The following is a 26,983-nucleotide window of genomic DNA, read 5'->3' on the forward strand; positions in this document are numbered from 1 at the left end:
AATGCGTATTAATACAAATTTTCTTAAATGTGTGAGAGATTTGTGGCGGTATGAGACATCATTTCTAATATCTTCTATGACAAAGCTAGGTTGTTATTGTAATTTGCATGAGCAATCTATGCGAACGTCTATTTGAAGGATCTGTAAATATACGAAAATACTCATACTAGTCTATCAATGTTAGGCACAGGTTTATTTATATTTTTTTTAACCGGAAGAAAGTTGTCAAAGAAATACATTTTTTTAGTAGGTTATTTTACGACGCATACATTGTTACTGTTGAAAATAATACTTCTATTTCTGCTACTTTGCGGGATTTAATTATTTAATAGATCCTGGTTTCATTTTTTTTTATTTACATGTGAAAATTTGTTATAGGCCATTCATTGTCTCGTGAAACCTACTTACGCGTAAGGGGAAGAGGAAATTTAACTGAGAAGTTTCCTTCTCTCCCTATGCTTCCATTTGCAGTTAGCTAGCTCACTTATCCTCACCATAAGGTCTTACTATGAGCTACGTCGCACGCATGCACTTGGTTCCACAAGATAACGAATTACCTACCTACAATATTAATTATTAAATTTTATAGAGTGTCAAACGAGTTCCCAATACTAGTATAGCGAGCTGAGTTTTACTCCGGCAAGTCCTGTCACATTCATGAAAACTAGCGCGTCAATAATGCTAATAATAAATAAGCTTCAAGCATAGATATTCCCGATCTCAGAAGATGCAAGTAGCGCAATTAACATTTTTAATATGAATTCTGGTGATTTTTTTTACATGTCTATGCCTTTCTCTTACTTCCGTTTTATAATAAATTCTGATTACAAGATACTGCTTTCATACTTCGGTGTCCAGAAGTAGTGCCACGAATAAATAAACAAAAAGCAAAACTAAAGATATATTTTGGAAAACGTATTATGTGTCTTTCACGTGTTAAATTTTATGTTACCTTGTTAACATGTTTCGACCTGCTATAGGCAATTGGTACAACATAACAATGAACCAACATGATTACAAAGAAGAGCTAAACACAATCAAATACAAAGCACAAGAAAACGGATACAACCCCAACATAATAGACAACATAATACGAAAGACAAAACATAAGAATACAGTACAAACACAAAAATACATCACACTAACAATACTAGAACAAAGGCACACACAAGATTGCAACCTCATTCAAGAAATTAAATTACAACATCGCATACAGAACAAATAATAGTGCTACTCTACTAAAACATCTCAACACACAAACAACACAAACAAACAAACAAATACAACCACACAGGCGTATACAAACTCAAATGTAACACCTGCAACAACTTCTACATAGGACAGACAGGCGGATCATTTCAAACACGTTACAAAGAACACATCACAGCCATAACAAAATTACAAAACACTTCCACATATGCAGAACACATCACAAATGCTAACCCCACATACAGAGATATCAACACAGATATGAAAATTCTACACATCCAACCAAAAAGCCAGAAACTAAACACACTAAAACAATACGAAATATACAAACACAAAAAAACACATCCAAATGAAATTCTCAACACACAACTCAATTTCAGAACACACACACACACTCTTTTACTCCACATTACACTACACAAACACACCCAAACAGGAAACAAAACAAAAGGCGCCAAGACCAGCAACAACCAGTTCTGATGATGGTCAATAGCAGGCCGAAACATGTTAACAAGGTAACATAAAATTTAACACGTGAAAGACACATAATACGTTTTCCAAAGTGACATAGTGTTAAAAGTTGTGTAATCAAGATATATAGAAAGATATATCATTATGTAGACAAAGGAGTTCTGTAACCGTGAACATCCACAAGAAACCGGTTAAACCCTCTAGGCCATAGAGATGGGTGGGGCAAAAGTGTCTGGAAAACTGAGTTCCGCGGAAATTTAATGGGCTTAAGTCCGAGAGATCTAAACCGACCCGGACATTTGAGGTGTCGATTGATAGATCGCAACGAGATGGACTGAATAAACACAAAAAAGAAGACCCTGGATAAATAGGACATACTGCTTTCAAGAAATAGCCCTAAAAAATTGTAAACTTTCAAAATGCCTCGAAATTCAAACGTTGAGAGAATGCAAAACCGGAGACTAGCACAACAAGAGAAAAAATGCACCAAAGACGAATCAAACAAGCCCACGATCACCACAAGAGCCGGAAGAGAGAAAGAGAGCAGCGACGCACGCGACTTCCATGGATATGCATGGGCAACTCGTGCTCACAAAATATTAAAAAACCTTGAAAGAGAGAAAGACAGACGGAGTCAGCCGCAGCAGTTACAAGTTGTTTGTAATTTCGCTGCAAAAGCGGTTCACTGCCACGCTGCGCTCTGGCGGCTCATGCAGGTGATCGTGATACTACTCCATAATTTGAATTTCAGAATGGCTTATGGTACAATAATTAGAGTAATTTTAGACAGACTGTACCTAAACACACATAACGAAATTATATTATTTCCTAGCTTTGTAAATTAGTTTAGTACTGGAAACGCAAATTGAATACAACCTTTCCAAGATACAACAAATACAGCTGTAACATTTATTATTATTAAACTATTTGTTAATATTTCTTATCATATGTCTCATTTGAAACATAGAACGAAGGAATTTACAAGTCTTTATTACATTAAAGAAAGGTAATAGTGTGTATTCGCAAACAGTTACAAATTCAAGGAAGTTACTTTTTACATGTCACAGGAAATGAAATAAACTTACTTCTGAGCTCTTTCTGTACATAGAGAGCTTTTACACGTCTTTCTTGTATTAAACTCTGCCTCAAGCACATTAATGTGGAAGGAAGAGTATATTTGGAAATTCTAACTTAAGCAGCATTACGAACAGTTCGATTCCCGATTTCGCTGGAATCTGAGTGCCGTGCTGTTCTGTATATTTATCAAGTCAAGCTATAAACTTTCATGATCTTCTATCGGCTGCAAGCCAAAAGAATTTAAGAAAAATCTCGATTTCTTGTCAATTTTTTCTCTAAACTTACCAGTGAATTCTGCTGTAGATGTTGAAGTAGGGTCTTATATTTGATAAGATTTTTCTTATCACTCAACATAGTTTATAGTCAAAGAAAGTGAAGTTTTCTATGTTCTACACGATACTTTCACATTTCAAATTTATCCATAAAGCTCTTAGCTAGTCGATCATATGTCGTACAATTTTGTAACTCGCACGCACAACGTGCTAACCATATTTCATATCAGTCTCACCTTGTTGATATCCCATTTGTACCTTTAGCTGTTCTAAAGCATATCTAGGCAGTATTTCTTTACTAAAACCTTCACTATGTTTATTTGTAACATAAAATGTCATGCGTAAGAAAGTGTAATAGAACATAATACAAGCTTTACCTCCCTTCTTAATAAAAAATCTTTGACTTTCGACTCATCAGTAAAGGGAAATGATCTAGGGATTATATTGTTTTTCACTTAAAACGAGCCGCCACTTACTGCAGACGCGAGCGAACTTGCATGTTGCAAGAACCGCATAGAGACTATAGCTAGTACAGATTCCGTTCTACCTGCACTGAGGTTGTGTTGACACTTTGAGAGCACGAGTTGCATACCCATGTCCACGGATTTTGTGGCTGTAGAACGGCGAGACGATTACTGTACAACACCAGGAGGAGTAAAATGGCCACCACTCTCGGTGACTGTTGTATCGACATCATGTGTGTACGCGTTGTTCCAATTTAAGCTACAACTCAATCAGTTATTCTCATGCCATCGTAAGTCCACAACTGAACAACCACACTCCTCCAATACACAGATCAGTTGGGTTAGTACCTGGGCTGCGAGTGTCGGCGCCGAGGCCCGCGTTATGGGCTGGACGTGTCATGGTGCAGACTGTCGTCGCTCTCCAAGTAGGTGACGTACGAATCGGTGGAGTCCGGGTGCGCCATGTCGCTGGGCGGCGGGCCGAGGTCATGGGGCGGCGGCGCCCCGTGCAGGTCGTACCCGTGCATCTGTAACACAGCAATGACAGCTTACATAGAGGCTTGTTTGCCACACAGGGAGAATTGCTTTTATAAATTGATAATTTATTTTTAAACTTTACACAGTTTCCTATATCCACAGATAACGAAGAATTTTAACTTTATTTTTAACTTCCCACGAATTACTTTCTTAAGTTTTGGTAATTATATGTTATCTGTACCCAAATAATTTCAGAAATGAAGACTGGACATAAAAAGATGCAAGTGTCAAAGAGAAACCCCCTAGAAAACAGAGCTTTCTCGTGAAATTAGAGAAGAAACTAGGCTCTAAATAAAATTGCAATGGGACTTATCTTTTTTTTCTCAGTGGATTGAGCCAAGGACATAGAATATACTCTTTCTTTGAAAAAATTAATTTTCAAAGATATTGGCACTTACAGAGTTTATTATGTCCAGTCTCTAAATTTTCTTTAACTTATTTTAGATTAGCCGTAGTTAATTGAAACTGAGGTTTCTCTCCGAAAGGGACCGGACTTCTTTTCCAGGCAGATTGGGCTATACAAGATTTATTTTGAAAAGTAATTCCGTGGGTGAATGAATTGCGTAGGAGTTGCAGAATCTCTAGATTACAAAGGATTCCAAATTAAACAATACGGAATGTAATGGAACAAGAAGAAACACTAGTGGAACGACTAGAACGTTGCAATGGTATGGCCATGTTCAGAGAATACCAGAGGATAGATGGCCCAAACAGATCCTGCTATGGTCTCCATATGGGAGGAAAAAAAGGCGAAGACCTCGCAGCACCTGGAGAGGTGGAGTAGCCAGGGTAATGCAGGAGCGGAAAATGAAAGAAGGCGACTGGCAGGACAGAAGACTTTGGAGGATGGCAGTAGGAGGCAATCCCTGAAAAGGGGAGAGCCTTTAAAAGTAAAAGTAAGTAATTCCGTGGGGAAATTTTATTTTTGTCCGAGAACTCAGGTCTCCTCTGGAATTCTCAATCTACCGTTGCTCCATTATTCCTAATCTATCTTATTGCTTCCAGACAGCCGCTTTAGTTGAAAGAGGCGATTTGATCTAACTTATTTAAAGTTTCTACTCTCCTTGAGCCCTTTACAATTTCTCGGTTATTCGAAGTATGAATCGAAGATATTGAAATGCTGCAAAAATCCGATTTAGAAATTGACAACGGAAATACACGTTTTGGCATTCTGTCCGTCTACTTAGGGGAGAGTCGGATAGTATCGGACATCGGGTAATATCGGACAGTGCGTTTCTTTCATCCTCCACCATATGGTAGTACCTGAATGACATGGTTACGTTTCTCTATGCGACATCACAGAAACATAACCATGTCAATCAGGTACTATCATCGTGTGGTAGATGAAAGAAACTCACTGTCCGATATTACCCGATGTCCGATACTACCCGACTCTCCCCTATCTCTCGTAGTATTTTGATAATTTTATTAGGCCTACCGTCGAAAATTGTTTAAGACACATTTATATTTAGTGGTCTATGAATTGTTTTGTAAATTCAAGTAGCTACGAAAGTGAGCGAAATGAGAAGAATAACAGAAAGATAGACTTAAGTTTCTCCGGAAAGCTAATTTTTCTACAAAATTCTACCTCTAATTTAAAACTTTTTAAAACAAAACCTGTGTGTGTGACTAATGCTTACCCACTTCACTTTGCGTGATTCGGGTTCCGCATACTGCGGATAGATGGTAGGACTGTGGCCCATTTTCAAATTGCACACCACTTTGGCGGGCCACGTTATGCATGTGTAGTATCTGTGAAGAGTTACAGTACGTTGTGTACTAGGGTGAGTGTATATTAAGTGTTCGTGTAAGTGTAGTGTAAGGAATGGGTGAGGATGATGATGAAGGTGAGGAAAGGAGGAGGGGAAACCCGGTGCCGACACGTAGCCTACTCTTGTCGAATAGCACCAAGGGGGCCGAAAGGCTTAACTTCCCCATCTAACGGATAAATCACTATCAAAGTGACATATGCCTTCCCCTCATATGCACTGCGGAGAGATTTAGGATTTAACCGAGGCATAATGGTGCACAATTTAGTGATTAGAAGTTGTATACCGCCATCTCTCCTAGTCCCGAGGTAGAAAATCGAACCCGGGCCGGCTAGTCTCAACGATGACTTTGTGCCCTGCCACCGATCTTACGACTAGAGAATGTCTAGTATTCGTTTACATTTCTGTGAAAGGTCAAGACAGAAAGGGGTAAAGCGTCCGATTCTTGAATATTAGTTATACTGAATGAATAAATAAATGAACGAATAAATTGAAAATGCGTACGCACACTTCTACGTCCAAGATTACTATTCTATATGATCTTTTCTTTGACAAGCAATTTTGTAATTTTTGTCAAAACGCTGAGTGTTGAAACACATGCACACGTCATGATGCTACTGATATTCCGATGAGGTTTATATGCAGACCCTTCATGTTTATTTTGCACTTGAGAAATGAGGGAACTGCGTATTCCTTCCGTTTTCTCCTTAATGATGAGTGATGAGCAAGGGAATGATGGGGAGCGTCGGAGAGGGGGAGGAGGAGCTAGACATCTCTGGGACTGAAGGAAAACTTCAGACCACTCAAAGTCAGAGAGCTCAATTTGCATAATTACTGCTCAGGTCTTCCCCACCCTTCCGATATAACATAGCAGGAGGCATCGTAGGCCTACATAGTTTTTACTCGGAGCTTTGTCTCGATCTTATTCTAAAATATAGACCCTTTTATCGAAAAGTTATAATCCTTTCCTTTTCTAAGGGAAAGAAATTAAGAGAAAGAAAATAACTTCCTTTTTTTAGATCTGAGATTAAAACAAAGGAGACAAAAGGCCTCAACTTTGTACAAGAAAACGAAGCGAAGAAGTATCTAAGAGATGAATGAAATGGGGGGAGAAGGAAGAAGACGGTTTTAAAATTTCACCACTTTATCTTCCAACTTGTATAATTTGGTATGGGATCTACTTCTTGTATTTCATTTTCTCGAGATGCCAACTGACAAGATTCACAAGAAATGAAACATTCAGGACATCAGTTATTTTACATGAATATTCTGACACGTAAAAATAAAACAGTTAAGGATATACGTTCAAAAATGGAACACTTACAAGGGCTGGTACAATGAGTTTACAAGACTCGGCTGTAAAAGTCACATCGTTCATTTTAGTATTCTTCCTTTCCATGCGGAGAAGAGAAACTGGGACTATTATAATCATTGTCAAAATACGTAAATTACTTTTACTAAAAATTTGAATCCATTGAAAACTGTCGATGTTATTCTCTAATATGATATGATAGGACAACACACATGTGACAGATTTCCGATAACGGTATGGGGGTTCAGTCCTCGGTAGTTAGTATCAGAATGGTCTTTTGACAGAATTGCTTCGCAAAATTTTCAACATTCTTTCATTATCGTCCACTGTAATTGAAATGGTAGGCCTAATGATTCCTACACTAAACCAAACGAGATTCGGCTGAAGTTAACATTCTTCTTTTCATACAAAATATTATGTGAGACTCAATTCCTTACTTTTGTCCTGTGTTGTAAAACGTTAATATAATAATAATAATAATAATAATAATAATAATAATAATAATAATAATAATAATAATAATAATAATACCTCCATTATCACCACTATTATTAATTTACCACTCCAAACAGCCTCTGCTATTTGAAAGAATTGTTGCTTTACAGACAGTGCCACCGTTTTTGGGGTGTGAAATAAGTAGTGGGAATATAATGGATTATAAAGTGAAAAAAAAAATAAATGGAGTGAATATGGTGACTCAAAATTTGGTAGCAGATGTATTTTATTATAATTTAGGCATAGGCCCTAATAGTATTAGACGTCATTGCAAGTTAGACTATGTAATAGCCTTTTAGACATTTTTGTAAATTGGAATAGGTTGTATTAGATTTGGTCCCAACCATAATAGCCTACAACATTTCTGGACTCATTTAAAATTCACTGTTTAAAAAAAGAAGGCAGTTACATTAATACTTCAAAATAACGTCGCACCTCCACATTTTGCTCCTAACTGCAACATTTGGCGAGAGACTGATCACACGTAATGGTTCAAAAGCAAAGCCCCCAAGTTTCCTTGACTTGACACAGTGCAACGTTTTCATTTGGGGTACCGTGAAGGACATGTTTACAGCATACCTATCGAAGATGAGCAAACCTTAATACAGCGCATTATGGTCGCAGCAGAATTGATCCGTATCACACCTGGAATCTTTCAGAGAGTGAGTCAATCCTTGATGCGCCGTTATGTTGCTTGTCAAAATGTTGATGGGACTCATTTTGAACATTTGTTCAGATATGTTGTGCATGAAACTTATGTCACTTGATAAAAGAAACGATTTAAGATAACAGTAGCCTACTCTAATGAGTGGACCAACCAAAAACATGTTACGTTTCTGTATTAAATGCATTTCTGTTAAACGCAGTAAGAGAGTTTGTTTCCTGAATGGCCACCTAGATGTTATTTCATAATATAGCCTACGTCCTACTTTGCACGTGACCATCTAAACACATTAAAATAATTGCGACTTTGGATCTGATACCCGCAGCGTCGCGCCGTAGCGAAGCATTTGAGATCACTTGTAGGGTACCTAGTCTTAAAATATTTAGTTTTGTAACACCTGCTTACCCTCAAATTTGTTGTACATATTTTATCCGCGCTCTGTATAGGTAGGCCTACGTACATGGGCTTAAACATACACATACACGCACACACTACAATACATACATACCGATGGCTCAGAACGAGACTGTAACAACTCAAAAAATTCACTTTTTGAGTTATTACCATCATTTGAACACTTGAATTGAGAACTATGCTATGTGAAATTGTTAAAATTCTAAAAATTTCCTAGTGGGACATAAATGCACATTGTTGTGCCATGATTCTCTGATTTGTCATATAGAATGGAAAACTTTAAATGGCTCTACTGAAAAATCTCTATTTTTGAGTTGTAACAGTCTCGTTCTGAGCCATAGATACATACATACATGCATGCATGCATGCATGCATGCATACATACATACATACATACATACATACATACATACATACATACATACATACATACATACATACATACGCATTGCAAGCGTCATGGTTGTGGGCTATACTGTAGACGACGTGTGGTGGCGGCACTGCAAAGCGTGACGTAGTCCATTGGGAATGGCCGGAGATCCCCGATTATAATTTAGTGGACCACGTTAACGCTGGGCAAGTGATCTGGCGGGGAGAGGGGCGCAGTCCCAAAATGGCAGGCGGCTAATGCCACCGCTCCACGCACAAACGTCTCGGGGGATTTTAACAAGAATGGGATGGCGAGATTTCGCTCCTCCCTCCTCCCACACAGCGTCTTGCATCTCCACCCACTACGATCGAGTGTGTTTCATATATTATGAGCAGCATGATCCTACTACGTAACACTGGGTTATCCGTTGTGTCGGACCTCCTACCCCGTTTAAGAAATGCCTCGCATTCATTTCATTTCCTTGACAGTTGATGTTGCGACGAAAGCAAGAGGAGATAAATAAGAAAGCCAAACGTAAATGAATGAATAAAATAAATTCGGAATATTTATTATGTGTTTTTTCTCGTGTTAAATTTTACCGTACCTGGTTAACATGTTTCAGCCTGTTATGGGCCATCTTCAGAACTACATAACAAGAACAGTCAAATTTAATACGAGAAAGACACGTAATAAATATTCTGTGTGGTTTTGTGTTAAAAGTTGTGTAATCAAGATGTATAAAATAAATTAATGAAAAGGAACTAGAAAAAATGAAGAGAAGACGGAGAAAATAAAGAAAGATAAAAAATAAATTAAAAAGTGACAAAAGAGTTGAGGAAATCCCTACAATTGCGTGTAACATCTTGATCTATACGGGTATTATGGTAATGGGATTAGGATAAATAAATACTGTACAATATGCTATAAGATTTAAGTGTGTTTAATGAACTGAATGAAATAAACTATGTATAACAGACCATCTACCAATAATAATAATAATAATAATAATAATAATAATAATAATAATAATAATAATAATAATAATAATAATAACAATAATAGTAAACGTTAAAAGATTCCGGATGTAAACTATCCTCTCATTAGAACAGTTGGAAAATATGGATTGGGAAGAAGAAATGACAGAGGAGAATCTTTGGTGAATTTCTGTAAAAGAAATGCAATGATTGTTGGAAATACATTATTCCAACCACACAAACGAAAAACATACACATGGACATAACCAAGGGACGAAAGTAGATACCAGACAGACTACATAAGCCTACTGGTACAGGAAAGATTCAGAAATTGCTTAAAAATGCAAAGACTTTACCAGGAGCAGATATTAACTCAGATCATATCCTGTTGACAGGCCAAGTAGCTATTCGTCTGAAGAAGTAAGATGAAGACAGTTGACGAAGAAATTGAATATGGAAAAACTGAAGACCGAAGAGGAAAGAAGAGAATTTGAAAGAAAATTTGAAGCAAATTTTCAAGAGAAAATCGCTAGGTACATTAGAAAACACATCTGAGAATAGTAATGAGTACTGGACTCATCTAAAAAGCTGTATACAGACAACAGCAAAAGAAACAATAGGACACAGAGAAGGTGTGAGAATTAAGAAGCCTTGAGTCACGGGGAAAATGTTGGAGAAGATAGAGGAAGGGAGAAAATCGAAAAATATCAACACAGAACAGAAGAAATGACTGGAAATTTAACAACGAACTAAGAAGAGAAACTGATAAGGCAAAAGAAGACTGGATGAAAGAGAAATGTAGCGAGAAAAGGAAGATATGATTTAAAGATAAGAGCAAGAAATCCATAGTTGATAAAGGACGAAATCGGAAATGAAATAATAGACAAACCAGGAATACTGAACAGATGGACGAAACATGGATCAGACAGGAAATTTAATCTTTCAGATGACTTAGCTGTGGAAGACGAAGCAAACGTATCAGAAGACGAAAAAGGATTTTCAATTTCAAGGGAAGAAGTTGAACTGGCTCTTAGGCAAATGAAGAATGGGAAAGCAATAGGAGTTGATGGAATCACCATTCAATTAGTGAAATGTTTGGGTGAAAACAAATAGGAAATTCTGTCATTATGCAAAGAAATAATAGTCTATGAGAAAGAAGATTGGTCTGAAGATTATACGGAGACAGTGTTGCTTCAAATACCGAATAAAATAATTCCAAGAAATGTAACGAGTTCAGGACTATCAGCCTGATATCATACTCGGCGAAGATTCTCCTGCGAATAGCTATTGAATCGACGTTTAGGCCTATATTCTAAAATGGAAGAGAAGTTTGACTTCAGGAAGGGAAAAAGTACAGGAGATGCAATTGGACTGCTACGAACAATCGGTGAAAGATAGGTAGCCTACCTAGAGAAGAATAAAGAACTGAATATAGTACTTACAAATTGTAGATTTAGAAAAGGCGTTTGACAGAGTGGATTGAAATAAACTGATGTGTATCCTAAAGAAAATTGGTGTGGAATGGGAAGACAGAGAGTTGATCGGTAATATTTATATGAAACAACGAGTCAAAGTCAGGATAGGAGAAGAAATGTCGAAGGAAGTGAAATAGGGAGAGGATACGTCGAATGTCCTTTATCACCTACCCTGTTCAACATCTACTTGAAGGATTTAGTGAAGAACTGTTTTCAGAACATGGGAGGAGTGATAGTAGGAAGAAAAAGAATAAAGTACATAATACTTGCTGATGATATGGCTTTGTTAGCAGAAAAGGAGATGATACTAAGAGAGATGCTACTGGAGCTAAATGACAGCTGTGAACAGTATGGGATGAATATAGGCTAGATGCCAACAGGATGATCATAGGAAGAAAAGTAAAGCAGATAATTGATTTATTTTTTATTTAACTAGCTAGCTAGCTAGTGAACTACAAATTAAAATTATAAAACAAAAATATTTCTAGCCACTATCGTAATAGCCAGGCTCGTGTACGGTGTGGTCTTAGCCAATAATATAACAAAAAATTTACAAAGACAGTTTACTAAATACAGTAAGTGACTTAATTGCAACCAATAAATAACATACAAGAGCAAAAAAAAAAACACACACTTTTAATATAAATTGACAATCAGACAGAAGCCAGTGATATTCAATAAAAACATGAATATAGTCGACAGAAATAAAAGGTAAAAAAATACACACATTTGTTAATATTATATATCACGAATAATTTATAAATTTCTTTTTTAAAAGCTTCAATTTTAAAATATTTCAAATTTGGAAAATGGTTTGTAATTTTATTATAGAGTCTTGGGCCGAAACCAGCACCATGTTTAAGAGCTGCACTTGTATGACATTTAGGCTCAATTATTGGGAAAGTAGAATTTTGTCTTCGAGTACGGTATTCATGTCTATTAGATTTCTGTGGTAGTAAGTTAGTAAACTATATTTATAAATTTCTTCAATAGTTAATACTTTAAAATCTGTATAAATTAAATTTGTTGGGTAATCCATATTTTTTGTTAGACAATTTTTTATTAATCTTCTGTGTAATAAAATTAATGGATTAAGTGCAGATGATGCTACTCCACCCCAATTTATTATACCATATTGTATTAATGATTGTACCAAAGCTAAAAATATTATTCCGAATGCCTTTCGAAGTATTATGAATTTATAAATTGTCTTTCTTATATTTGTACACATGAAATCTATTTGTTTATTCCAACTTAAATGCTGGTCTATAATAGTTCCTAAAGATTTAACTTGTGTGGAAGATGTTAGATGTGGGCAATGACAATAATTATTTGTTAATTCATTACATGAAATATTAGACTATGTATTACTAAGTGATAATTATTCATAGGTGGAGGTAAACCTTTCGTTGTTAAAGAAAATGGAATATAGGTAGTTTTATTAGTATTTAAGGACAGGAGATTAGAGCCAAGCCAATTTTTCACTAGTTTAATTCCATTGCTAGCATTTTAATAAGTGTTATCCCAATTTCCCCCATTAAATGTTAGTACAGTACTTGTGAATTCGAAATGAGGCAGTAGAGCAAGTGGACAGATTCAAATACTTGGAGTATACTAAAATGGAAGGCAGAGAAGCTAACCGCTCGGCCACTGGATGTAGGACCATTACATAGAGTATCGGAAGGATGTGAAGTTAGGAGTTTGGTAACTTCAAGCTTTTAAGTTTGCGTAAGAGCGAATAATTCAGCCATTCACCGGTCAGGAGTGACATGGTAATGGAAGATCGAGAATCGAATCAAAGTACAGGATAAAAATATTATCGTATTATTTGGCGTGTTGTGGCCTCAAAAGATAGTATGTGCAAGGAACTAAGACCTACTTACAATATCAGAAATAACGTCCAGAATGTAATAAAAACGTACTGTCTTGGCTATAACTAGGGTTGCTAATTGAAGAGTCCACTGCAAGAATGATGGATGTCACTTTCTTGTCGAAAATAAACCAAGACTGTCAATACATAGCTTCAGACATATAGAATATACATAGAGAGTTATATGGCATTAACACTGATAGTCATTGTCCAGTAATGATCGGAAAATCTTAAGCTTTGAGCGCTAAGCATTTCAAAATTTCAATTGCTTCTCCTGCAAAATGTATTCCAAATGACATCCATCATTTTTGCAGTGGACTCTTCAATTGTTTTTGAAGAAAATACGAGAGACTCAGCGGAATGTTGATGATATCCTACCTTACGTGAGGAAATCGGAGAACTACAGAAAAAAAAAAACTACGTTTTTGTCCGTCACAAGTGTCACTATGGATTAATAATAACGATAATAATCGTACGAAACGATGGGCAAAGGCAACAAGAACCTGCTTTAAATGCCTATATGCCCAATATAGGTATCTCCCAACTGTCACTATCAATGAGAATATCTGTCAGTGGGGTTGTCCGTCTATGTCCCTGTACAGCTTTGTAACCACGAATAGCAGACGATTTAGCGAAAATAGGACCACTAAAATATTCCGAATGTGTGAGCGGAGTTTCCATTGTGGTCTGTTCGACCATTCTCGTGATGTAGGCCTACGCTAATGATTTTCAGTGCAGATGGGTCAAACAATGTAAAGACTGGAGGCAGCTAGAAAATCGTAAATGTATAATAGGCTATCGTATTTATTAAATAAAACCATTTGCCCTTCAGTAAGAGTGACCACAAGGATCCAGAAAACAAATACATACATAGAAGTTTACAATGAAACAATGAAAATACATACAATAAATTATTGAAAACAAAATTAAAGTGTAGATGAAATTACATTACTTGAAATAGAGATGAAACTGCAAAATTTGAATTGAATCCTTCAGAATTTCTCTAAGTATTTTCTCAATGTTGTAAAAATGTGAATCCCATTGATTTTAAAAGGTTATAGGTGTATTTAGAGTGGTACCACGAACTCCAAAAAGAAGTCCGTGTACTGACCAACGATTAGGCACGATATTATACTGCTTGCTAAAATAAGGAATGCAAGGTTTATAGATCAGTCTCTTTTCATCATCAGTAAGTTTTGACTGTTGTGCATCTCTTTCAAACCTGATAGTCGGGTCTAGTATTGTTCCTGTGTTGTTTTTTCTATTAATGACAATATCTGTTCATCTTGTTTAATCATCTTCCGAGATACAATGCACTTCTTCATGGACTTCTAATCCTTGTTGTCTTAGGATGTCAGCAAGCATTGTCCTTACCCTGTGATGGCTGTTGTTCCGCAGTATCTCAGTCTATCGGCAGAAACCCAACACATGTCCTAGTGTTTCAGTCTCGTCACAGCCTGGGTGACGGCAACGGGTTGTGTTGAATGCTCTACCTGGGACTGACCGTACTGCAGAAAGGTTGCATGACATCTTCACCGTATTAATATATTCAGATGCTGACAGGCCTTTTTTTATTCAATATCTAGGAATTTGTCTTAGGACATTTCGCATAAAACTGACTCCTTTATCCTTGTGCGGCAATTGACACAATGAAGAAAAATATATTTTCCTTAGGATTTCTTTTAGTTGGTGTCCTTTCTTTAAGTTCGGAAATTCATCTTCAGAGATATTAAGATCAGTTAAAACATGTTGCCTTTCTTTATTAAAATCTCTGACAAAATTTAAATGTCATTTACATGTAGCAGTTGAGTGCATATATTAAGATATTGAATGCTAGCTTTCCAGTCCATTCGAATGATACCAGGACCTCGAAGTTAAATAGAGTAAGTATCCATATTGCAATTAGTAATGTTTTAGATTTTAGGTACACCAATATACGGCAAATTAAACACTGATTTAATACGAAAGAAATCAGTGTTATGTAAAATTGTAGTTTACTTAATAATAATAATAATAATAATAATAATAATAATAATAATAATAATAATAATAATAATAATAATAATAATAATAATAATAATAATAATTAACTGTCATTTTAAGTTCCATTCATCGTTTGTAAACATCACATTAAATGTTAAATTATAATCGTAACTTTAACTGATACTTGAAAGTGTGATTTTATATTTGAATTGTTCTTGCTTTAAATTAGAAGATAATTACTCCCAGTATACGGAAATATAGCGATAAGAGAGCTAGGGAGGTACTGAGAGAAAATCTACTTTAGCCATTCTTCATCATTGTACTCATATCATATTACCTAAGCCAAGTATTTAAGTTAATTCTGTTTACTGTACTAACACAATTGACATTCACGTTGCATGGATCTGATGTGTCGTGTTGATTTTCGGCCAGTCAAGTGAAAATTTATCACTCTTCTATTTGTTTAACCAAATAACATTATGCAGAAAGGAACCAACCCAGGAAGATGAAAAACTAAGGTAATCAATCATTAATCAAAGACGACTTTTCTCTCTTCCATTCCGGCTTTTGAACTCACATTTTTATTTCCAGAATTAGATTTTTATACGAATTTTTAATATGAAAACGGCACAGAATTAGTTACGTAATTTTATTAAAGATTAAATAAATCCTACATACTGTAGTTTCAAATGGATTAGTTGCTTCAAGCAGAATGCGTTAGGTTGTATCTCATTCGGAGCCATGTGGCAGCTCATTGCACCCCAGAAATCACTCAAAACCGATAATGAAGTTAGCATATTGAGAATAATAGCCATCATCATCATCATCATCATCATTAGGGAGCGGATGTTGATGAAAAGTCGACTTTTTATTTTTCACATTAGGACCATGCCTATTAATATAGAAATCCTTTCTATGTTAATATCAACTTAAAAAAAGTAATTTCTTATATTGCATTTTTTTAATTTTTGACATTTTTGAACTAATAGGTCATTTTTACATTTTTTTGCATTTTTTGGTCATTCTTAATATTTTGAAAAACTATTAGATCATTTTGAATGAATTTTACTTTCTTCTTTACATATATGCCTGTTATAAGCAAACAGATGAATAGTAGGCCCTACAAGTAATTACCTACTGAATAAGTAAATAACAGTGAAATTTGAATTTTATAATTTGGAACAAACTCTAAAGTCCATCCCTCATTTCATTGAAGACTTCACCTCAAAGAACAGAAGTAACATAAAATGTTTGACAACAGCTTAATTTAAGTGAGGACTACTGTTTTTTTTTTTTTTTGTCGGTACGAGGGTGTCTTTAAAATTTATGTTTGTAATGGGAGAAACTTACACCCATTTCCTGGACAATAGGACGTTGTGTCTCCAATATGGTTCGGAAGGGATGTACTACAGTAGACAGTATTTTAACACAAAGATTTCAAGAATGCACGCTGTCTCCACAATTTGTTTTGTCATTTATACTCCCCATCTGGAAGGTCTGGTAACAAAAGTGAAGAGCGGAGAAGAATGAAGGCACTGACATGGATCACCCCTGATTACAACACATTGTAAACCCTAATTAAAATCTATAGTTTGCCCTTAAAACTTTAATTTTGTTGCATGCTCTTTCCGTCTATTTTAGTCAAATTCCAGGATGTTGTCTCCTCTCTCCGACATTTGCAGGGCAGTCATTGAAACAAGGTGATTAATTTTTAAAAAGTTGTGGTGAGAGTACGGTGAATAATATTTAAATGTAATTTTCTTTTAATTCTATGTCAATTTTTCATTATTTTAAGGGCATTTTATTGATCATTTTAAGGAGATTTTTAGGCCATCAACATCCGCCTCCTAATCATCATCATCATCACCATCATTCTTCAGAAACTGACACCTTTAGCTCGTTCTGTGACGGTTACGAAGACATCACTTCACTAGTCTCTTCCTTAGTTCTTTTTCCAGAGGTCCGCAGAAGATGCTCCTTTTACTATTAAAAGCTTCCTTGGCCATTGCTATCCTCCTCTTGATTTCCTGGCAGCAGCTCATGTTACCCCAAGTATTTGAAGCTGTGCACTTGCTTTAGATCTACTGCCCCATTTATAATTCGCAAGTTTACTTTCTTTATTTTTCTTCCTATGGCCATGGTCTTCGTCTTATTTGCATTTATCTTTATCCCATACTGCTTACAGCTGTCATTTAGCTCCAGTCGCATACCCTTTAGCATCATATCTTCTGCTAATAACGTCATATCATCAGCAAATCTTATACACTTTATTCTTCTTCCTCCTACTATCACTTCTCCCATGTTGACTAAACAACAATTCGTCTTAAATTAGTGACAGTGAGACTCTTCTCTTGCGACGCTCATTAAGTAGCAAGCTAGGACGATTGGCTATGATTAACGAATGCAACGAGGTCATCTTGTGGCCTTAATAACGCATTTCATATTTCTTTTGCTGGTAAAATCTACATCAAAAGTGTATGCCTGCAATAAATATTGAAATTGAGTAGTCTGACAAATAGCTAGGTATGACAACTACAGTGAACACTGTGTTAAGATAGGCCTATGTGTAGTTTATTGGTTTATTTATTTATTTTTACGTTATGTTGTTGTGTTTTCGTACTTTGCTAACGGAATGACACTACAAGTTTCGAATAGACTTGAGCTCTTTTTTTTTCTTAACCTGACACAAGAAAAATATACATAAGTAATAATAATAATAATAATAATAATAATAATAATAATAATAATAATAATAATAATAATAATGATTTATTTTAGCTGGCAGAGTTAAGGCCGTAAGGTGTTTATTGTCTTGCAGCCCCTAATACTTTGTGACAAGGAATTCCATTGACAATTTGATTTAGATGAGAGTTACATGTATACAAGAGTTATTTACGAATTAAACAACAAAATACTATGAACTATTAATTAAACACTGAAATAAATTGTGTAGCAGAATTAAGCTAAAATGCATAGAATGTTATATATTTAAAATAATATTAGATAATAGAAAGAGATTATTATGAGACAATTTTGAAAATACAGCACTATCAGGATGATGTCTAAAGAAAGAAGTAATAATGTAGTCAGTGATAGTTTAAATCAGTATGATTGTAGTGAAATGCTAATAAGATTATCTTTTAAGCTGTTCTTAAAGGTGTTTATTGTCTTGCAGCCCCTAATACTTTGTGACAAGGAATTCCATTGACGCGAGGTGGATACAGTAAAAGATGATGAATAACAAGATGTTCTATGAAGAGGTATACTTAGCGTGCCACAGATAAGTGATCTGGTATTTACGTCGTGGTTAGAGTATAGATAAGAGAAACAAGAAGAAAGGTAATTTGGTGTTAAGGTGTGCAGAATTCGAAAGAGTAAAGACAAAGAGTGTAAAGTTCTGCGTTCTTTAAGTCGGAGCCACGAAAGATTTGCGAAGGACGGTGATATGTGATCATATCGTCGGATGTTGCACACGTATCTGACGCACATATTCTGAGCTCGCTGTAACTTTACTGACAGTTCAGAACTTAGGTCCCTTAACAAAACGTCATAATAATCGAAGTGCAGCATTACTAGGGTTTGTACTAGGGTAAGTTTTAGTTGCTGGGGCAAGAAGTTTCTCAAGCGACTCAAACAGTGAATGGAGGAACAGATTTTTTTTTATCGTTTCTTTAACTTGAAAATTCCAACTTAGATTATTATCAAAAAAGAAGCCAAGATTTTTTACGACAAATGAATAAGAGATTAGCGTGTTGTTAAGGGTAACAACTGAAAGATTACTGTTATTAAGGGAGTTAACTAAACGCTTATGTCCAATAATTATAGCTTGAATCTTACTTGGATTAAGTGAACTTGTCAATCGATTCATTGATCGTATTGGGTCTGGAATGTATGTAAAGTTGTAGGTCGTCGGCATAGAGGTGATATCGGCAATACTGTAAGTTCTTTGATACGCCATTAATGTAGATAGAGAAAAGTAGTGGTCCTGATACGGAGCCCTGCGGCACTCCCGCCTTTGTGCATCGCCATTGGGAGAATTGATTATCAAGTGAAACACATTGTTGGCGGTCCCGTAGGTAGGAGTCCACCCAGCTCAAGGTATTGTCTGACAGGTGCAAAGCCTTCATCTTTGCAAGAAGCAAGTCGATATCAACAGAACCAAAGGCATTGCTGAGATCGAGAAGAGTTAGTGCCGTTACTTCACCCCTATCCATAGCTTCACGGATGTCCTCAGTCACTTTAAGTAGGGCTGTAGTAGTGCTGTGTCCATGCCTAAAACCCGATTGATAGTCATCAAGGAGTTTGTGTTCGTCGAGATAGTTCGTAAGTTGTCCGTGTACAATATGTTCTAATGCTTTTGAAAGAGTGGGAAGAATTGATATCGGTCTGTAGGCTATTGGTTTACTGTAGAAGGTGTGTTAGATTTAGGTAAAGGTTTCACTAATGCCATTTTCCAGAGTGAGGGGTAGGACCCAGTCATAATAGATGCATTGAATATATGGGTGACGATCGGCAGGATCACATCTATTATTTTATACAGGAGAGTGATATTTATATTGTCTATACCTTGGGCTTTAGATTTCATACGTCGCAGCGTCTTCATTACGTCAGTCGTGTTAATGTATTTAAAGAAGAATTTATCCCACACAGGTTGGGGGTAAGATCTGAGAAATTCAAGAGTCTCTTGTTTACTTAATGGACTGCGTAGTGTTTGGGTCTACTATATAAAATATTATGCTTTTTCAACGTTCGTACCGTTCTGTACCCTTTCAATTGAATATTATACCTGAAGATGCTTAAAAGTAGCGGAATTTGCTTAGTATGTCGGTGGCATGAGTAACCACAGACCTAATCATTTGAATTACATTGGATAGCGTCTATATTTTTATTAATAGGAGCAAATGTACAGAATATACACTCTAATATAATATTTTACGTGGAGAAATTATAACAGCCTTCGTATGGAACCAATGAATACACAATTCATAACATAAAGAATGAAAACAGAGGAAAATTAGCAAGTCGTATTAAGTCTATTTTTAGAATCGGAAACGTTATGATGTCTTCATAAGTTGTGCATCCCAAGGGAATCATACACAACTGGAATTTTTTACTTAAATCTGTGTTGAAGCAAAACCAAGAGTTCTGGAGCTGCGTACACATGCACGTGAAAACACCGCGCCGCGCTGGTCTGCAGTTCGCAGCAAGGCCTTTCACTCGCGCGTACAATATTACTGTCAGGACTTCATTATCAGTGGAATTAACGCCGACATCTCTTACCGTGGTACTTTTTCGTATTCCCGTACTTCAACCTACAAGCAACTAGTGTATTAATATAGGCCTACTATTAGTGGGCTAGCGGCATCAGCTCCATAATAGGTTGTAAAAGGTTAGTCAGAATACAAAGTATAGTCGGACCATCGGATCTGTGCCCCCGTAAGATATGCGAACTGAACCCTAATTCCTTCTCAGCCTCGGTAATTCATTTCTCTCCCTGCATTCCTATCTCTCTCTTTTCTATCTCCCTCTCTTTCTCTCTTCCACTACTCACAATTTTGAGCCTTCTTCCCGGACAGTTTATTAGCACTTGCAGTCCAGTGTTGTCAATTCAACATGAACACTGTAGCAAGGAGTGGCGAAAGAAATATTATTAAGGAACTACGTAATAGCATTTTGCGATGAAGAGAAACAAGCAGGTCAATATCTCTTTCCTATAAATAAGGCAACGAAAAGAGCAGCTGCGATCACTGGTGAGGCTTATTTTATTTCAATTGGTTAGGTATTAAAATTGCGTACTTAACTAATACTAATACAACATGTTATTTAATTTATATAGGCAGGTCAGAGCGCCTAATAGAGAAAATCAGGAGAGGGGGAGTTTGTGCAGGAGATGAAAAGCTAGAATCACCAGGGAAGAACAGATCAAGGGAACATTTAATTCTTGTAGATGATATGAACCGATGTATATTTTTAAGAAGAAAGATACGAAAATTTTATACCGTGCAGAAAGAAGCTCCGACATTGAAGAGATTACTGAAGGTTGTGAGAGAAGCAATAATTTCCAACGTTGGGGAGAAACGCTACGGAAAGTGATTCGAGAGATGGGATTTAGGTTTAAAAAATGTAGAAATACAAGATGTATTTTGATTGAAAGAAATAATATTGTAGCATGGAGGACCATTTATTTATGACACCGTTTGACGAAAATTTGGCAACATTCCTATTCGGCAAGGTTCGTGACCTGCTGTTTAACGTCGTGGGAGGAAAGCGGATGGAAAAGAGTAAGTACAGGCGTTAACTTTTCCAAGAACGATGATAGCGCTGAAGGGGCACAGATCCGATGGTCCGACAATAATAATTAGTCATTCTGATTATTGTCACAGTATTATAAAACTATTCTTATTAGTACAAGTGTTAGATCATCATCATCATCATCATCTTATATTTTACAATCCATCTTCTGGAACCCACAGAGGTGCAGCACAGCATTCATACTTCCAAATTTCGTAACAAATAAGTAGACCGATGTCGGGCTTACGTGAGGGTGGCAATGAACCTCTAGATGTCTAAAAGTCATTTGTAAGTAAGTAAGTAAGTTAAGTTAAGTTATAATTGTTATCATCATCATCATCATCGTCATCATTTTATCGTTATTTTCATCAACATCATTAATTTCAGTACAAATAAAATGTAATGAACTAATCTTATTCATTCATAATTTTCTTTCCAAGCGCAGGGCTTCATTCTCCAATCTTTCCTATTTTCTGCCTCTCTCTTAGTCTCCGGTGATGATCCATATTGACCTTATTAATACTATTATTAGACCTATGCCTTCTTTATCATGCACTTCATTATCTTTTACATTATAATAATCATTTTTTATCATTGAGTGCTACAGGCCTTTTATTTATGCACCTATATACGGTTTGATCGATATTTGTTTCAGCCTTAAACATTCCATTCTACTTGTGTACATTTTAGAACTATTTTCAATAGTCTTGTATTTAACGTCGCATCAAAATATCAACTTTCTATATTCTATAATTTGTTCGCCAAAATTGCAGTACGTCGACGATCCATTTGAATAGGGCTATGCACACTGATGGTATTGTTAGAGTAAATAAAAGAATAGCTTAAATTTTATTATTTTTGACAACTTGCAAGGAGAGGACATGCTCTGTATATCACCGAATGGAATAAGATTGTGTAAGATGAAAGTACAAGACGTACTGTTTAAAGTCATACTTGATATGGGTGGCCAATCACCCCTCGTTTTGGAAATATTGGCCAATGTTTGTGACATACTTCCATTAGGTGCTCAATAGGGAAGCATTAGCCTGCGTAACAGCGTAGCCCATATGGTTGGATGCTGAGTTGTTATCCAGGCAACCTGAGTTCGAATATTAACTGGTTCTATATTTTTTTCTTTTAATAATGATTAATACTGTGATCACAGTTAACTATTTACCTACCTATATCATATTTCTCAATGTATTGAATGCTTCATCATGTTTTAAACAAATTACTAATTAACTAACATTATATTGTAAAGAATAAACAATGAAATACTGCTCACGTAGGAAGGTAAGATGTGTCACTGGCGTCTGTTCTATTTCTGTAGCAGCTATTCCATTTCATTTTGTACCCGATTCATTATGATGTCACAAAAACACAAAACATACATATTTCCTGCACCATGCACAGCAAATGAAAGAAGGTTGTCCACAGTCACACACATTTTTCCGCACTTCTGCTGCGAAACAGATATCCTTCACATTCACAAACACTTCTCGTTCGTTTATCAATTTTGATGCATACCACGCATATTTCAACATGGCTTTGAATATAGGAACTGACAATTGAAAGTGAATTAAAATAATAATAATAATAATAATAATAATAGTAATAATAATAATAATAATAATAATAATAATAATAATAATAATATCAAGCTTTAAAAAATGAGAAGGCATTAGGATGCGAACTCGTGTTGCCTGGATGACAACTCAGCATTCAACCACATAAGCTACGCCGTTACGCAGTCTAATGCTTCCCTATTAGGCACTTAACGGAAGTACATATGTCATAAACAATAGCCAATGTTTCCAAAACGAGAGGTCATTGGCCACCCATACCAGGTATGGCTTTAAACAGTGTATCTTGTACTTTCATGTCACAAAATCTGATTTAATTTGGTGATATACAGAGCGTGTCCTCTCCTTGTTAGTAAGAATGCAAATGATTTGTAGTTACTCGTAAATTAAGTGGCTAAGACGATTTAGAGAAATTAATATTTGAATTCAACAAAGTTTGAATGGTAAAATGCGAACTAAGAGATGCAAAATAATAATAATATTTTTTCACAAATAAAGAACTCGCATTATCAGGTAGTAAGATAGATAAATAATTTCTTAAAGTTTTTTTTACTTGGTTATTTAACGACACTGTATCACTACTAGGTTATTTAGCGTCGATGGGATTGGTGATAGCGAGATGGTATTTGGCGAGGAGAGGCTGAGGATTCGCCATAGATTACCTCACATTCACCTTACGGTTGGAGAAAATCTCGAAATAAATCCAACCAAGTAATCAGCTCAAGCAGGAATCGAACCTGCGCCCGAGCGACACTCCGAATTGGCAGGCAAGCGCCTTAGCCGACTAAGGTACGACGGTGGCTCATTTTTTTAAATTTTCCCTGGTTTAATAATAATAATAATAATAATAATAATAATAATAATAATAATAATAATAATCATCATCATCATCATCATAATAAATATAATTCCGATTTTTACAACGCTAGTAGTACATTTTTCCGGAGCCAGTGATTACAACGATCACAATTTTAAGTATATTTTTAATAACTCTCCTCATTCTTGTCCATCAGACCATACAGTGAATGTAAAAAGTATTCGCACTGTGGGTAATAAAAATATATAGCAATAATAAATATGCTTCAAATTATATACTCTCAACTTGTTGGACATGAACACAAGTTACGCACAAGTATATATTTGCTCTGTTATTTGTTTACATATAAACACGAAATTAATTGTACAATTCTCAAAATAACAATTATGTTTGATTAAAACACAATGATACCAAACAAAATTACGAACAAAAAGTATTCGCACACTGGTCACACTTTAGTGAGTTCCTTTTCAATTTCAATACTTTGTAAGGTAGCCTTTGCATTTTACAATAGCCTCTAACCTTCTGGGGATAGAATTAACTAAATTTGAAGTAATACTTGCTGGAATGTTCCACTCTTCTATGATTGCAGTCTTTAGAGACTCTTTGCTGGTAATTGCCTAGTTCTAAGTCATATTTCTAAATAATCCCAAAGGTCTCGATTGGGTTGATGTCTGGTGACTGGGGAGGTGCCTGAAGGTATGGAGGGATGCTGTAGAGAATCCACAGTCAACTATTGTGGGTCGTATGTTTGGGATCGTTGTCTTGCATGAATATGAAATTGTTCCTGATGCCCAATTTTTGGGCACTAGTCACTACATGATTCTTCAGAATATAAGTTAAGTGTAACGTTGGTGATCCATATTGCCCTCTGCAAAAGCCAACGACTCCACTCATGTTGAACTCGTGCACCCCCATACTAGTATTCAAACTCCACCTTGTTTCACTGTGGGACGAAGATTTTTCTTTTCCAGTTCAGCATTTTTTTTTCTCCACACAGAACTTCTCCCATCAGACTGAAATATATTGAACTTACTTTCATCAGTGAAAAGCATTCTGTTCCAAAATTCTTGGGGCCGGTTAAGATTTGTTTCAGCAAAGTCTAATCTTTTACTCTTATTAACTTTACTGATGCAGTATTTCCTATGGTCGATTCTACCATGGCATTCGCTGCTCCTTAGGTAATTTCGAATTTTACTATTACATACACTTATACCGAGTTCATATTGCAGCTCTGCCGCATTAATATGTGGATTCTTTTTAATTTTTCGCATGATTGCTCTGCCACTGTATTCGTTTATTTTTCTCTGCCGGCCACTTCTCCTTAAATTTTCGTTAGATTTCATTTCCCCGTATCTGTCTATGATTCGCTTGATGGTTGACTTACCTCTATTCACAATCATTGATATTTCACTCAGTTTTTTACATTGATTATGCAGACGAATGATAGTAGCCCTTTCTTTCTTAGAAGTTTCTTTCCCTCTTAGTCCCATTTGACGTGATAACTATATACTACTTGTGATTCTTGAATCAAACTGTCTTGGAACATGCATTAAGAGCGTTTTCTTAGTACCATGTGCCTACTGCGTTCCGCATGAGTGCTTCTATTCGTCAACAGAATTGAGTGTGCGAATACTTTTTATGCTGTAATTTTGTTAGGCATTCAATTTATTGAACTATGACAGAACCTACACGCAAAATTATGAAAATTTATTGTGTGTATTTGCTATGTGATGCATTATTATTATTATACGTGAACAGTTTATTTCATACCAAGAATGAATAGTAGTTCATTTAAGTCTCAATTTGTAGTAAAAACGTCGTCGTGCGAATACTTTTTACATTCACTGTACATTTTCATCTGTATCCCTCTCCCTTGTTGTAAGTATTCCCCTCATCTAAGTGTCCGCTCCATTCCATAACCTTTTGCGGCAATCATCCTTCATCCATGTCAGTACAATAATAATAATAATAATAATAATAATAATAATAATAATAATAATAATTTAGTGATAGAAATTTGGGAATTTTGATACATAAAGTAGAGACGCTCAATGTTGAGGAGCTATATGTATGTGGGCTCAGCCACCAGGGAAAGGAGAACCTACAGTATCTATCGGATCCGTTATCAGCAGCTACTCTCCAGGAATGGACGTCCAGTGCAATGGGGTGAGTATATAATATGATGATGAGAAAGGGGCGGGTCTATCGGCAGAAGGGTCGCCATTGGATATTCTCTCACAGTGCCACGTAGTAATGTATATAATTATGTCGATCTTCAATCAGACACATTGGCCTATTAATCCATCTTGATATTTTAAGCACTGTAGTAATCCTTTCAAGAGCCTGAATTTTCTCCTGTTTTTTTTTTTCAGATATTTTTCTTCCAATTCTTTCTTTATCTTATCCCTATCCTTATTTAATTCTTTCCCTTTTTCATTTGGATCTTCTTTTCACATGTCGGTAGGTACATTCTTCTGGTCTCGTAAGAACTTCGGCAATGCTGCGATATGCTTGTTTTTTTTTTAAACCTAGGGGGTTCTTTTCTTTTAAATTATGACGTAATGAGACCTAGACACAAATAGGTAAGCGTTAGACGGCCACAGGATATAAGTATAATGGTAAATTCAAGATCAGTAGCTTCTGCTTCATTATCTGACCCAAATTTTCTTCTCGGGGTTCTTCATGGTAGTCTTTTTCCTAACCATTTTTCTCTTTCCTGTTACTTTTAATCTTCTTCCTTCTTCTTTCATTATATCTTCTCACATTTCTACACAATCCCTGTGACAATCAAGGGCACCATTAACTATGGTTCTATAAGTGGTCAATGGCAATATTTCTCCCGACCGGAGTCTTCCAGTTCAACCAAGAGGAAAATGGGTACAGTCTAATTGGGCCACAAAATGAAAAGAATTGTCGGATGTAGCTAGAAAAGT

General features: G+C 35.9%; 1 protein-coding gene across 1 annotated transcript in view; it reads right to left on the minus strand.

Annotated features, from left to right (window-relative positions):
• The window catches only part of tup (LIM1_Isl and LIM2_Isl domain-containing protein tup), a 452,945-nt gene that overhangs the window by 10,537 nt on the left and 415,425 nt on the right, over nucleotides 1–26,983 (minus strand). Inside the window, exon 8 of the mRNA XM_069827047.1 lies at nucleotides 3,842–4,020. Within this exon, the coding sequence (XP_069683148.1) occupies nucleotides 3,874–4,020 (147 nt within the window). The 3' untranslated portion in view covers nucleotides 3,842–3,873. The remainder of the gene's footprint in view (nucleotides 1–3,841; nucleotides 4,021–26,983) is intronic.

Source organism: Periplaneta americana, chromosome 5 (genome assembly GCF_040183065.1).
Source record: "Periplaneta americana isolate PAMFEO1 chromosome 5, P.americana_PAMFEO1_priV1, whole genome shotgun sequence".
In the NCBI taxonomy this organism is placed as follows: domain Eukaryota; kingdom Metazoa; phylum Arthropoda; class Insecta; order Blattodea; family Blattidae; genus Periplaneta; species Periplaneta americana.